Genomic DNA, 16176 nt, shown 5'->3' on the forward strand with positions numbered 1-16176 from the left:
CTTAAGGACAGTTTTTTCCCCACATCCACCAGAACTCTAAATTTGCGGTAACACAACACACATTCCCTTCTGAGGTAATATGAAAAGATGTTTGGGGGGTGATCTGCCTCCTACTAGCTGACTGAAGGTAAGTGAAAGACAGTAAGAGGTAAGTGATCTGTATCCATAACAGCTGAATGCCAAATTACAAGTCCGTAACTATCACTTATTTAGGTCTTTTGCCGAGTAAACGCAGCTTATGGAGAAGCACCACCAATTTCGTCATGCACAGTTTCTGGGTGTGATGACAAGTAGGCTTTTTTGTTGTTGATAATGACGACAGGGCCTATGTCCGATTATTATTATATATACACACATATCTATATATACACACATATATATACACATATACACACACATATATACGCGCGCACGCGCACACACACAGATAGAGCATTGGGCGGAGCGTTGCATTTTTTCAGTGTTTTTTTCCCTGTTAGTCAATGCGAATGGCGTATATACTACTTCTCGTTGGCAAGTGGTCCAGCGTTATCCTATTGTGAGGACATTTGTGTGCATCATTTTGGGAATATTTTGAAGGAAATAAAAAGTCAAATAACCCTCGATATTGACTGAAAGTCAGTGTGGAGGCGGGGCAAAAAGAGCCGACCCGGGAGAAGAAAGGTATCAAAATGTCTAACTAAATTAGAATTAAGTTTAGTGTTAGGGTCGATGAAACTTATTTTTGAGTGTGTCTGCATTGTAATCCAAGTTCATTTAAATTTGTTTATTATTTTATCAGCGCATTGCCGTGCAAAAAGATCCCTCAACCCCCTCTCGCTATCTGTCTCTCTCTATCTCCCCCCTTCGAAATCCATATAATTTTAGTACTATTAAACACATTTTAGTAATATTAAACCACTAGTTATGTGTTACTTTGTTAATAGATGGCGAATTAGAACAAATAAAATATTTTTTGGAATTCAATATCCTGTTTTTGGTTTTTTCAGAGGGTTGGAACGAATTAATTTGTTTTTAGTTCATTTCAATGGGAAACGTTCGTTTGAGTTACGAGAATATCGACATACGAGCTTAGTCCCGGAACGAATTAAGCTCGTATCTCAAGGTACCACTGTATATCTATATATATTTGCTATGAACATTTTAAGATCACAATGACTTCCTATAACAAAGGGACTCCACGTCTGGAGGGGAAAATACTATTAACCGACAAAAAGAAAGGAAAAGGAAGGATAAAAAAGATTACCGTATTATGCTGTTTAATATACCCCCCCCATTTAATATACCTGGGTATATTAAATGGCGCACAAACGGGAAGGTACCATCCACTACGCACGTGACATCAACGTTTTGCAGACTATACCTGTATTAGGTTTAAGTAGGTGATGTAACAGGATTCACCTTAATCTGTTTCATTAGTAAACAAAATAAAGGCTGCACTTTAAGTGCAAGAGATTTTGGTACCTTAGCCAAGTTTATTAATTTAACAGTACAATCTACCGTATTTTGCTTTTTAATATACCCCACCACCACCAAGATCCAAGATGGCGCCGTTCACGCGGGAGCCAGTGGAAGTAGCTCTGTACACTCTTATGTTTTTCGTGATTTACAGCCCTTCTATCTTTTTTTAAATACATTTTAATATTTCTTAATACATTCCTTTTTACTTTACTTTGTACTTTATACTTTTTACTTTAATGTTTGTACAACTTTCCTTGTTCTTTTAGCCTGGCTTCTTTCGGCTACTTCTTTTTTTGGAACCATTCAGCCATGCCTACGCTGTCACACACATGGGACTGACTAGCTGTTACAATACGCAGCGGAAGGAGCAACACCTCGGTGCCGCCGGGAATTCGGAGCTGGACAAAAGTGCCGCGAGAAGAGGCAACGCTTCTGACCAACCATTCCATCGTGGGATAAGATGGAAGAGCTGTCGGCGCTTACCAGCAACGGAATCGAGGTGCCCTACTCTGCTACTGTTGTCTTCAGCTCCAGACTACTGAGGAACTGTGCGGATAAGGTTGGAAGAGTGACTCTGCATATTCTCTACCTCGGTCACAGTCTGCAGAAGTTCCCCATCTTGTGGAAGACTCCCTATGTGTGGTTCCAGTTTTTGTTTCCATTTTCCAGTTTCCATTTACTTTGATTTGCTTTGTACTTTTTGCTTTTGCTTTGTTGTTGTGCAGTCTTTGCGACTGTACCATCTAAATAACTATACCTTTTCTTGCTACTGTCACAATGAAATTTCCCGAATACGGGATGAATAAAGTTATCCAATCCAATCCAATCCAATTTAATATACCCGGGTAAATAGGGTATAAGTGATTTTGTGCAGTCACTCATTCAATATGGAAAGCACAAGCAGCAAGGAAGCTTTCAGAGACGACATTGCGTCTACTTCCAGCACAGTGAGTAGGAAAAAGCGGACGGAACAGACTGTCGTACGAAAGCTCGCCATTCTACACGAGCTGCGAACCACTTTCAGCAACAACAAGCGAAAGTGTGCTAGTAACTACTTACTGCTGAATAAAGTCTGACTTCGAATTTTAATGAACTTAAGTATCTATAATTATGCCCCCAAGAACACCATACAAATCTTGCCAAAAAAGCTGAGTTGCCGTTTAATATACCCGGGTATATTAAACGGCAGGGGTATATTAAATGGCGCACAAACGGGAGGCTCAAAAAAGCAAAAAAAAATTAACATACCCAGGTATATTAAACAGCATAATACGGTAGGTTCAGATTAGTATCACGGGGCAAGTAATACTGACATGCAATGGGAACCCCAGACTTGTGGAGCATCACACAACGTGTAATTGTATTAATCAAAAAGTGTTAGAGAAAGTGTGGACACTCACCAATCAGATGATAGAAGTGTGCCAATATGGGAGCAGCAATTTGGAAAGAGGAAATCACGGCTTTAATATAGAATTGGCTCTGAACATTGGGTGATCTGTTCTGGTACCACAAAGACTGGGCATAGTTTAGACATAGGTGCTGGTGTATTTGGACGACTGTGTTCATTGCATCATTTGAGAGAAGACAGCTTTCCACAATGACCACTTTAGCATCATCTTTCTCCAATTCGGCATCAGTGGGGCTCTCCAAGCTTGACAGGGACATATCTAAAAAGTCCTGGGTGGAGAAGGAAAACATCAGTTCTTAGACTTTGATACAAACATTTGAATTTGTGTCTCAAAAATACGTTTGTTCTGCTTAAGTACAGTAACTAAATTTAACGTAAGATTAAAACTTTTTTTTTCCAAGTGTGTGTATAGGAATTTAAGTTCATTTATGTTAAATTTAAAGTTTGTTATGTTACGAGCGCATCTGTCAAGTCTCAGTCTTTGTCTGCCTCAGTCTCAGTCCGTCTCAGTCAGTCTCTCTCTCTCTATGACTGAATTTGGGATTCTTCCCACTGTAATACTATGTATGTATGTATTGTTTTAAGGTATTGAGTCTGAATGGATGGATGTTGCGGCCCAGCAGCTGAGTGGTTATTGCTTCGGCCTCACAGCTCTGGGCTCGTGGGTTCATGTGTGGAGTTTGCATGCGAGTCTCCCCAGGCCAGCTTGGTTTCTCCGGGTACTCTGATTTCCACCCACATTCCAAAACCTTGCATGGTAGGTGCTTTAATAATGTAACTTTAGTACCTTGTCAAACTGAGGGAACTGTCGTCTGAAGTCCTTCTCTTCTTTCTCTATTTCTGTGAGTCCTGTACCATGCAGTTGACTCCTGTTGCGGTACAAAGACGCTTCCTGCTGCTCCCGTTCCGTCTTCTTTTTCTCCATCTCGTCCCAATAATTTACAAGAGCCTGAAGAGCACCATACCAAAGAAAGTGCAGTAAGGACAAAAACCATATATTTTTTAATTTGATTAGAAAGATGCTGATTTCACAAACAATATCATAGTTCTGACCTCACAGATGTGCCAAAAGATGTGTCGTGTTTCATCACAGAACTGTCTTGTGCTAAATGCATGGCATTGCACAAAGAGCAAAGCATTAAGGAGTAACGTGGAGGGCTGCAAGTCCATTTGAATGAGGTCCTGTTGTGACAATAGCTGTTCAAGGCTATCCAAAATGTCCAGACTGTCTTTGGAGCAGAGGAAGTCAGCCTTGGCTAGGTAAGATTGCTGACTGCGAGTTATAGACGGAAATGAAAGTAGGCAGGAGACCAGTTCGGCAAGTTTGGGCACATTAAATAGTAATGCATTTAGTTGTGAGGCCACCAGCTTCATGCCGTATCTGAGCTGGAGAATTCCTGTTAGCACTGGTCCCACTATATCAGGAAAAAGAGGATAGTCTTCTTGTAGCCTCTCGGTGAAGCACTGCTGAGAATTCTGCCACAGGATTTCCTCCTTCAGTAGACTCTGGATGGCTGATCTGGATAATGAGGAGGAACTCTGCTGCAGAACACTCTGTAGTCGTGACAACATGTCTTTCACTGCAGATGCCTGACAGATGCTGGAGAGATAGTGCTGCAGTTCCTGGAATAACCTCCCATAGTTGGTTTCTTGTGGGCGAAATGCCTGCTTCCTGGAAAGCTCAGCTATTTGTGTCTTTACCTTCTGCATACGGATCCATAGATACCTGTAATTACAAAACCCAAAAAGTAAAAGGCATGTGTGTGTATATTATATGTTCATGGCCAAATTGAGCAAAATTAAGAACTTTTATTTTACATTCGTATAAAAGACGCAAATTTAGAAACCCCCTAATTTCAAGCACAGTGTTCCTGACACGGACAAACCGAGCATGTTGAATTGAAGAGGTGTTCTTGAATTCTAGGATACTAGAAAAATGGCTCAAGCCTCCAATTTCTAAGTTAAATTATATTTCATCGAATGTTTGCGTGGAATTGCAATTTACAACAATAACAACAAAATCTAATTTCACCCAAACTAATAAAGTTCTTTTCAGTATTATTTGAACGTCTCCAAACCATGGAACTCATCCTGATGGAACAAGGCCGCTCCGCTCTGTTTATCTAACTTGGACTACTTATTTATTCATTATTTGTTTGTCTATTTGTTTGTTGTTAATATTTATGCACTTCGTGGTGAAAGCTTTAAATCTCATTATACTTTTAAAATGACAATAAAAGCATTCAATGAAATTCTATTACAATCTCTCCTCAATAAAACAAGACATATGGCGTATTTCTTGTGCAACAAAAGGAGTCGATTAGAGCTGTCTCGAGGCTGTTAAAGTCATTGATGAAGTAAAAGGAATGACAAGCATACAACATACCATGTAGAAATGATGACTTACAAATATTGCACCATAAAGTTGGTTGAAAACATGTTTCCCCAGCTAAAATGGACAGCCTTGGGACACCAGCGATACAGACGAGGAGGAGAACAGCGACAGAATGAAAATTATGTTACATTACTGTATTATTTTGACTATAGGTCGCTCTGTTTTTAGATATTTTTTAAATAGTTTGGCCGGGGATGTGACTTGTGTGAAATTATTCACACAATTCACTGATCCTTCGTTTTTCGCGGACAATGTAGACCAGACATGGCCGCGATGATTAAAAAAAAACGCTAAGTAGGATCACCCCTATTATTACTACATACCATACGACATGTTTTCGCACCTTCGCAATAATACAAGTACACAAGTACAACTATTTATTAAGTGTATTTATTAAATATCAGTTACAGGCATATGAAAAGACAATAATGTATTAATATCTAAATATATTCTATAAATTAAAAAAAATGGAAATACCATATTTTCACATCTATAGGGCGCACTTAAGTCTACATTTTTCTCTAAGATGGTCGATGCACCCAATCGGTAGGAGCGCCTTGTTTGTGCATTAAATTCAAATTTTTGTATGACTCTGACCGCTTGACTGACTGGTTTTATTTCTTGCCGACACGCTACTTATTGCGATCAACCCAGCAGACGGTCACCCTAAAAATAGCCTCCCCGCGTATTCAAAGCATTACGGTTAATCCCTTCAAAACTCTCAATACTCAAAGAAACAGCATATTAGAGCTATACAGTGGAAATGCCTGACGTGAATGACAATAGAATACGGGACTGAAGCCACGGATCGAACACAATTTAACAGCGAGGAACAGCTTTGCGAAAGGCTTGGGAGTGATGGATGTTGGATAGCCGCCAACATATAGCTTCCATACAAAGGCAGGCAGTGTCGCATGAGTTACGCGACGATTTGGAATGGCTTGCCGATCCCTGGGCAAAAGTGCCGGCGAGCACTGTAGTTTGAGCTTTCGTCAAAGCTGGAATCACTATTACGAAATCCCATGACGAACACGCTGACGCTGACAATGTTATGGAACTCTTTGTCGGATACAGAAGATGAAGACTGACAGATTTGTAGATGTTTGAATACTTTGACTTATATTTTTGCAAATATACATTACGTCAATAAAACAAAATCAAATTCAGTTTTGCTCCTGTCCCCTTTTAAAACATACAAGCATGCAAAGTGAAGCACCACATCTATTGACAAAAGACAAAATACACTCGCAACTGAGACTGCAGCCTTTAGGGCAGTGCGTTTTATAGGTGTGAAAATACAGTACTTTAAGTACTGTACTCACAGTGAAAATAGTTCCTGTCTGCTTGATTTAAATAAAAAAAAAAGTTTATTGGAGCTTTAGTCCAAGTCCTCTTCGTCAGATTCAAGAGGGATTTTTCTTGTACAAATATTGGTGCTGTTGTTGTCTTGACACTATCAAGACCAATGTAATTTTTCATGTCTGGGCATATAGACAACCTCCCTGAGCACACTGAGGACCAGTGTGACCTACATCATAAATGCTCGCTATGGGCACACACAAACTTCCATTTATATTCAATATTTTTAAAACAGAAAACTCGCTTACAACTTTAGCTTGGCTGCATGTTTTGCAGAGGAGATCTTTCTCACCCAATTTCACAGCTTGTTCTTCTATTTGCACATACACCGACAGTCATTCCATCTTAAAAGAACCGCATTTCTGTTTTACTTTGGCTTGTTGAGTGGCTCTGCCACAGCCCGGTCGTTTCGTTATGATAAAGGTTTGGCAGCAGGTCCACCGAACCGTTAGCTATATGCTAACCTGAAAAACACAGGCAATTACACAATGCGTAACTAACGGAGCCAATCAATGTCGTTAACATTTACTCATGGCGCGGAAGTAAACACGTGACGTGAACCGCATTATATAATTGGCTGAACACAGTGTTAGTCAGTCAGTTTTATCAGTAATTACCGTTTGTTGTCGTTTATCAGTGACAGGCTGCCACTTTCTGAGTTGCATTGCAAAATGGCACCTCAGAAGATGCGCGTTTCGGGCGGTAAACAACAGCACGTGCACGTTGGTGGTCAAGCTAAAGCGACAGCGTTTTTCGTGGTGGTCGCCACAATGTGCATGCAGCACGGAAACCTGGGCGGGGAGACCAGCCGCTACACCTCTTCACCTCACGAGAATTTATTTTTATTTATTCCCAGCATACAAATCACCACAACACGCCTGCATCTCCAGCAAGGAATTGAATTCACTTCCCATGTCTCATTTTTAACCGCATAGCAGACCCCATTTACATTAACAAGATTCTGACCAGCTGAATCAATTATGTACAAAGGAACGCCATTTATGCCGCAATGGCGTGCTACGCCTTTAGCATATCAAGGAAAGTCAATATTTAGGAGGCATTTTCAGGAGGCGACTCAAAAAAGTTTCATCTGTTTTCCCGTTGTGAGTTTCAGCGTAGATTTAGTTATTTTTATAAACAATTTGTATATACCCCAGAAAAAAAATTGAAGTAGTGAAGTCGTTTAAGGTGAAGCGACAAAGTGAAGAAGGATCACACAGTAATATAATCCGAAGAAAAGACACGACACTGTTTGTATTATGGATTATTCTTTTACGGTAAAATGTTGCTTCTACAGCACTGAGTGCCATCCATTTCAGCGCCGAAGAAGACGCGGTGCCCTCTTTCCATAATCTTCAAAAAGGAGGTAGAAGACTTGGACACCTGTTCACATATATATCCCCTACAATAACCGACCAAAGTGCAAGTCTCTGGGCAAATTGGGCATTGGCTGGGCCATTAACTCATTCATGCAATTTGTGCACTGAGTTTATGTATCAGCCTATCAGCAACACAATACCCACCTCAGGATCAAATGGTTGAATTTGGCTTGCCGGATGTTTGATATGTGGGTGGGCTAGAGCAACCCCTGGCATTTGTACTTCAGAGTTGTTGTCTGGGAGTGAACCACACTCAAGGTGCTCAACTGAATCTATCATGAGGTTCTCAGCTATGGTGCATGGTCGATTGGTCGCCGATCAGAATCGTCTAATGTCGTAGACAATTAGGTGAGGCAGCTGGATCAGAAACTGAGCATGTGGCACATTGTTTCATGGGTATGAAGTGTTAAGCTGTCTGGGCAGGACGTGCAACTCAGGAAAAAAGAGGTGGTGGGCTTTGCGTTTATGTGAATGAGGGATGGTGTAACAATTGCACTGTTATGGTTAGACACTGTTCCCCAGACATAGAATTCACGTCGGTGAGATGCAGACCCTTCTTTCTGCCCCAAGATAGCGGTTGTTATCATCACTGCTGTCTACATCCCACTGGACGCAAAGGTAAGTACCACTATTTCACTACTAATGGGCATAATTAACATTCCCCAGAAAGCCCATAACTGCAAAATCAGGCAAATCTCAAAACTGTGCTGCTGAAATTTTACCAGCACGTGAAATGTACCACGAGAGATGATAAAACTCTGGATCATTTTTACTCGAACATCAAAAGGTGCATACAGAGCCATACTACGCTCACACTTTAGACAGTCAGATCACGTCTCTTTGTTCTTGGCCCCAGCTTGCACTCCCTTTAGCCGAAAACAAAGCCACAAAGGTGAACCATTATTAGATGGCCAGACGACGCCCTTCCCTGAATCCAAGACTGCTTTGAACAGACAAAGTGGGAAACTTTCCACCATGATGACCTGGGAACATTCATAGACAAAGTAATGTCTTACATCAAGTACTGAATGGCTACGGTCACTGTGGAGAAGACCATCCAGGTGTACCCAAACCGGAAACCGTGGATGACCAGCAAGGTCCGATCACTCCTCCGGGCCCGAGATGCAGCTTTCAGATCTGGCGATAGGGCACTCTACAGCGAAAGTGCAGCTCGCGCCAACCTGAGGAGAGGCATCAAGGCTGCCAAACCAGACTACAAGGGGAAGAAAGAAGAGCAACTTGAAAACTCCGGTACGATGTGGCAGAGCATAGGGACCCTCACCAACTAGAAGGGCCGAGCTGCGACTCCTGCGGACTCAGATGCGGCACTGGCAGAGGACCTAAACACCTTTTTTGTCCGCTTTTAGTCCCAAGCCCACCACCTCAACCTCCAGTACATCCCACACCAAGCTCGGGAAAAAGTGTCACCCCACTCACTGTGGAGGTAGTGAATGTGAAACGTGTGCTCCGTGCAGTCAACCCCAGGAAGGCCACAGGACAGGATGGAATAACAGGCTTAAGTACATAAGGCCTGTGCTGAACAACTAGCACCAGTCTTCACGGACATTTTCAATCTTTCTCTAGAACAAGCCTCCGTTCCATCCTGTCTTAAATCAGCCACCATCATCCCAGTACCCAAGAAGTCATCCGCAAACAACCTGGGCGACTACTGCCCAGTAGCTCTCACATGAATCATCACAAAGTGCTTTGAAAAACTGGTAATGAAACACATCAAAGCCCGTCTTCCCCGACCCGCATCAGTTTGCATATCGGTCGAATAGATCCACCGAAGATGCAATAACCACCTTGAGAAAGGAGGGAGCTATGTGAGAATGCTTTTCACTGACTACAGCTTAGCCTTTAACAACATAAGACCAGGCATTCTTATCCCCATGTTGGCCAACCTGGGGCTCCCACCTTCCACATGCTCCTGGATTAAAGACTTTCTGGTCAACCGACCCCAGCACGTGAAGCTGGGTCGCCACCTCTCATCCACCCAAACGCTCAGCACCGGCTCGCCCTAAGGTTGTGGGATGAGTACTCAGGAAGGAGCAACTACATAAAATTGTGTTTTAAAGTGTGAAAATAACATTCATTAACATTAACTTTAGCATGGCGAGCATTAGCATCTTGTCGTGATATATGGGTTAGTTTAAATTCATTAAAAACAATGTAATGTGCCTGTTGAGTGTCTATAATAATTAGAAGTATTGCGTTTGGTGGTTTAAACACAAATAGTGCAAGACCAAATTAATCCTTTACATCTCGTCCCACTGTAAATAAGAAACTGTTCTCAACTTGTAACTGGTTGAATACATGTTATATACATAAATCACGTTTAATATTAGTTGTAGTTTGTATACAGTGCTGGGTTAGTTACTACAGTAACACCTCAAATTTGAGATACGAGTAAAATTCCGAGCAATATTTACCTTGAGATACGAGCATTTGAGACAACCAGTTGGCCAGGATGCGGGAGGCTGCTTTATGATTTCACCGCACTGTCGCTCTAGCCGCATCTCTCTCGCGCAAAGATCTCTACGAGCACTGGGCGGAGCATTGCATTTCCCCCCTTTTTTCCATTAGTCAGTGCAGAATTAAGGGAAACAATGGAACCAAAGCAAGCCGGTGCAATGAAGGGTAGCGCGAAGAAAAGGCGTTACGTTACGAACGCATCTGTCAAGTGACTCTGTCTCGCTCTCTCTCTCACTCTTCCCTATCCCGAACTCTCCGTTGTATAAAATAATGCCCCATTTTATTATTAAACATCATAACCACTAGTTATTTTTTACTCTGTTAGTAGATGGTGAATTACAACCAATACAAATGTTTTTCATTTGTAATATCCCGTTTTTTGGTGTTTTTTCAGATGTTGGGAACAAATTAATTTGTATTTAAATAATTTCTATGGGAAACGTTGATTTGAGACAAGAGTAAATCGACATACGAGCTCAGTCCCGGAACGCATTAAGCGTGTACCTCAAGGTACCACTGTACAGTGGTACCTCGACATACAAGCAATTTGAGATACGAGTAAATTTTTGAGCAGATATTTATCTTGAGATACGAGACAAATTTTGATATATGAGCAGACAGCGGACGCGAGAGGCTGCTCATAAGAACATCATGGGCACTGTCTCTCTCCCCGAACTCCCTCGTGTAATGTCTCTGTGAGCACTGGACGGAGCACTGAATTTTTTCAGTGTTTTTTCCCCCCGTCAGTCAGTGCGAATAGCGTATATACTACTTATCATTAGCAGGTGGTCGTGCGTTATCCTATTGTGAGGACATTTGTGTGCATCATTTTGGGAATATTTTGAAGGGAATACAAAATCAAATAACCCTCAATATTGACTGAAAGTCAGTGTGGAGGCGGGGCGCACCGTCTAGAACACGTGTCAAACCGATTCCGCCGAGGGCCGCAGTGGGTCCTTGTCTTTGTTCCAACCGATCCAGTGCCGACATTTTAACCAATCAGGTGTCTTCTAAAATAAGTAGGACCTGACTTTAATTAACTGATTGCACTTGCAAAAGGTATCCTCTTGTTGAGTTGGAATGAAAACCTGCACCCACCGCGGCCCTTTGAGGACCGGTTTGAAACCCCTGGTCTAGAACATGCTCCGGGGCACAAAATTCCTCGGTATTGCCACTGTAAGAAATTAATCAAAATATATTTCAATAATTGGGCAAAAATTAAATTGGCGCAGAGCGTGAGAAAACTGCTATCATTTTTTTTTAAAGGGAAAAAAGATTTTAAGCCCAAAAATTAAATATTGATGGCCCCTGGGACTACATCAACCCTGAAGTTCCCATCCAAAATTAAGGAAAAAATTGCGTTTTTTGCATTAGCGGTTGTGGATTTATATAAAAAATAGAGAACTATGGGGAACCTTCCGAAGGAGCATTGGATGATACAATACGAGAGACGAACTCGCGATCCCAAAATGGAGTGTCACGAGCACTTCGTTATTCTTGGACATGTTGAGTCGGAATAACGTTTGCAATTAGTGGTGCGCAGCTCAAAGCGTGAGGTCAACGTGGGGAAATGCATGAGCCAATCAACCATCTCTAGGTGTCCCAACCAATAATTGGCCACATTGTGATCACGCGGATTACGCATGCACATGCAATACTGGCGTGCGCACATAGCAATACTGGCGTGTGCGCATGAGCGTGCGCACATGCAATACTGGCGTGTGCGCATGAGCGTGCGCACATGCAATACTGGCGTGTGCGCACATTCAATACAGACGCTCCCCTACTTACGAACGAGTTAGGTTCCGAGCGATTGTTCATAAGTTGAATTTGTTTGTAAGTTGATTCAGTGCTATATTTTGTATTATAATTTATTTAAGGCCTATATAAGTATATTGAAGGTTTATATAAGTGCATCTAACGACGATTGCACAGTTTTATTCTTTTTTTCATCATAAATGATGTGGTAGCACTGTATGGCATCATTCAATTGATTTGCAAACTTTGTGCAACGTTCAATATTTGGGTCCTGCTGCTCGATCTTTATGTTTATAAATGGTACTGACAAGTTGTATGCCCGTGAAACGCTCACCACTCTCACGCGCATCAAGCTTCGTTATTATTGCCACTCGTTTCAAATGAAATGGCTTGCCTCTTCCTTGCAACTCCCTCAATAGAAGACTTTCACTTTTTACCAACCATATTCAATAATGGATGCACGAGATATTTAATGATACAAATGAAAAAGGTTCTTTCCCACTGGAGATACGTTCACGCACTTCCGCATTGCAACAAAGAAGGTAGATACTGGGTGAGCTGAGCCCTCACAGCGCCAGGCGTCGGTATTAGCGGCGGAAAGAAGCACTACTCGGAAAAAAAAAATACAAAATTGGACTTACGAAAATTTTTCGACTTAAACGCAATTTGCAGACATGTTCGTATGTACCGTTGTTCGTAAGTTGAATGTTCGTAAGTAGGGGAGCGTCTGTACTGGCATGTGCGCACATGCAATACTGGCATGTGCGCGCATGCAATACTGGCGTGCGCGCATGCAATACTGGCGTGTGCGCATGTGCGTGCGCACATGCAATACTGGCGTGTGCGCATGTGCGTGCGCACATGCAATACTGGCGTGTGCGCATGTGCGTGCGCACATGCAATACTGGCGTGTGCGCATGTGCGTGCGCACATGCAATACTGGCGTGTGCGCATGTGCGTGCGCACATGCAATACTGGCGTGTGCGCACATGCAATACTGGCGTGTGCGCACATGCAATACTGGCGTGTGCGCATGTGCGTGCGCACATGCAATACTGGCGTGTGCGCACATGCAATACTAGCGTGTGCGCATGTGCGTGCGCACATGCAATACTGGCGTGTGCGCATGAGCGTGCGCACATGCAATACTGGCATTGCGCACATGCAATACTGGCGTGTGCGCATGAGCGTGCGCACATGCAATACTGGCATATGCGCACATGCAATACTGGCGTGCGCGTACATGCAATACTGGCGTGCACACATGCAATACTGGTGTGTGCGCATGTGCGTGCGCACATGCAATACTGGCGTGTGCGCATGTGCGTGCGCACATGCAATACTGGCGTGTGCGCATGTGCGTGCGCACATGCAATACTGGCGTGTGCGCATGTGCGTGCGCACATGCAATACTGGCGTGTGCGCATGTGCGTGCGCACATGCAATACTGGCGTGTGCGCATGTGCGTGCGCACATGCAATACTGGCGTGTGCGCATGTGCACATGCAATACTGGCGTGTGCGCATGTGCGTGCGCACACTCAATACTGGCGTGTGCGCACATGCAATACTGGCGTGTGCGCATGGGCACATGCAATACTGGCATGTGCGTGGGCACATGCAATACTGGCATGTGTGTGGGCACATGCAATACTGGCATGTGCGTGGGCACATGCAATACTGGCATGTGCGCATGTGTGTGCACACATGCAATACTGGCGTGTGCGCATGAGCGTGCGCACATGCAATACTGGCGTGTGTGCATGAGCGTGCGCACATGCAATACTGGCATGTGTGCATGAGCGTGCGCACATGCAATACTGGCGTGTGCGCACATGCAATACTGGCGTGTGCGCATGGGCACATGCAATACTGGCATGTGCGTGGGCACATGCAATACTGGCATGTGCGTGGGCACATGCAATACTGGCATGTGCGCATGTGTGTGCACACATGCAATACTGGCGTGTGCGCATGTTCGTGCGCACATGCAATACTGGCGTGTGTGCATGAGCGTGCGCACATGCAATACTGGCGTGTGTGCATGAGCGTGCGCACATGCAATACTGGCGTGTGCGCATGAGCGTGCGCACATGCAATACTGGCGTGTGCGCATGAGTGTGCGTACATGCAATACTGGCGTGCACGCACGTGCGTGCACAGCGCACACAGCATTTGACTTTGAATGTATGGAAAAATGTGAGCAATGTGCTTGCAGGCGTGTTTTCTGCAGGCATGCATTTGCAAATTTCTCGCACGCTACGGAAAATGGCCAAGGAAAATTATTGGAAATTTTGGTTCGGCAACCAATATCTGATAATTTTTCAGCATATATTTACATCGATATACTGCAATAATTTTCTACCAATTATCTCTTGCCGACCCCTGTATGTTATGCTAGCCGCTGGCGTGTTTTTTTAAGAGAGCACGAGCAAAACTACTTTTGATAGTGCTTTATTGAGGTAAAAGGTACACAAGTTAATAGAAGTTAAAGCAGTTAACCATCTACAAAACATTCAACCTCCTCATCTTCTGAATCTGATAGAAAGAGTTCGGTGTTCAACATGCTATGCTCCATCTCACAGTCAGTCAGAGTTGTGTATTCCAGGCACTTGATTGCAGCTTTGGCGAAAGCTCGAACAACAGTGCTGGCCGACACTTGAGCCCAGTCATCCACAATCCATTGTAACTCGCGACATGCATCACTCCCAAGCATTTGATTCTCCTCGATCGGCATCGACAATCCATTCCAAATCGTCACGTAACTCGTGGGACGCTGCCTGGCCATCTGCTATGTTGGCCATACGGCATTCATCACTCCCAAGCCGTTCGCAAAGTTGTTTCTCCTAGCTGTTAAATTGTGTTCGATCCATGGCTTCAGTCCAAGCGTTCACACCCGCATTCTGTTGTCATTCACGTCAGTCATTTCCTCTGTATAGCTCTAATGTGCTGTTTCTTTGAGTATTGACAGTGTTTTTGAGGGTTAAAAGTGCTGCGAGCATACGGAAGTCAAATGCCTTGCCACTCGCCTGGGATGTTTCGAATGGATTTACTGTAATGCTTGGAAATATTTAGGGGAAAGGTCCGCTTGGTTGATCGGAATAAGGCGCGTGCCGGCAAGAAATAAAATCAGTCACTCACAAGCGGTCAGGGCCATGCAAAAATTTGATTTAGTGCACAAACAAGGTGCACCGAATTGGGCGCATCAACCATTTTAGAGAACATTTTTAACTTTTAAGTGCGCCCTATAGGTGTGAAAATACGGTATACTAGAAACTAAAAAAATGCTTTTAAAAATGTGTACTAAAACAATGTGTGGATAATAAACTAAGGTACACTTGTTATAAAATAAATTATTTGGGATAAAACTGAGAAAACCCACATTCTGTCTCTCATGGTTGAGGTTTACCCATGTTGATAATTACAGGCCTCTCTAATCTTTTCAAGTAGGATAACTTGCATAATTGGTGGTTGACTTAATACTTATTTGCGCCACTGTATATTATCATATAAAAGATGTAAATGCTTATACAGTCTTGTTAAACTTTGATTTCGTTACAAAAGACAGGCTATAATTTGTCATCATAAATGCCTCATGCCTCCTCCTCCCGACTCGGTAGTCCCAGTCCTCACAAATAAAATATGAATGGGGATTCATGGAAACCTACTTTTGAGATGTTTGAATTGTAACAAAATCAACAAATAAGTGTGTCAAAGTCACAGTTGTGCAGAAAATGAAATAAAATCAATTATCAAAATTTGCTGCCACTCCGGGGTTGTCTTTTCAGAAAACTGAAATAATTTAAAAGTGGATCTTCAAACCTGATTTGAGGATGCTGGAGAGCATCAGTGGTACATTTCTCATCCAACTCTGCTCCAGTCTTCAGTTCAGAAGAAAGGCTCCGTACTTTCCACTCAGTCTGCAGAAGAGCTAACTAAAAA

The 16176-nt window shown here is 42.9% G+C and overlaps 1 protein-coding gene across 4 annotated transcripts in view; it reads right to left on the reverse strand.

Moving 5' to 3' along the window:
• The window catches only part of mdn1 (midasin AAA ATPase 1), a 305960-nt gene that overhangs the window by 100305 nt on the left and 189479 nt on the right, over positions 1-16176 (reverse strand). For all 4 annotated transcript variants that reach the window (XM_077586594.1, XM_077586596.1, XM_077586595.1 and 1 more), the window contains 4 exons: positions 16057-16169; positions 3923-4595; positions 3657-3818; positions 2862-3138 (listed from right to left, as the gene is read on the reverse strand). In XM_077586594.1, coding sequence (XP_077442720.1) covers positions 2862-3138; positions 3657-3818; positions 3923-4595; positions 16057-16169 — 1225 coding nt within the window. The remainder of the gene's footprint in view (positions 1-2861; positions 3139-3656; positions 3819-3922; positions 4596-16056; positions 16170-16176) is intronic.

This window comes from Stigmatopora argus, chromosome 19 (assembly GCF_051989625.1).
Source record: "Stigmatopora argus isolate UIUO_Sarg chromosome 19, RoL_Sarg_1.0, whole genome shotgun sequence".
Classification (NCBI taxonomy): Eukaryota; Metazoa; Chordata; class Actinopteri; order Syngnathiformes; family Syngnathidae; genus Stigmatopora; species Stigmatopora argus.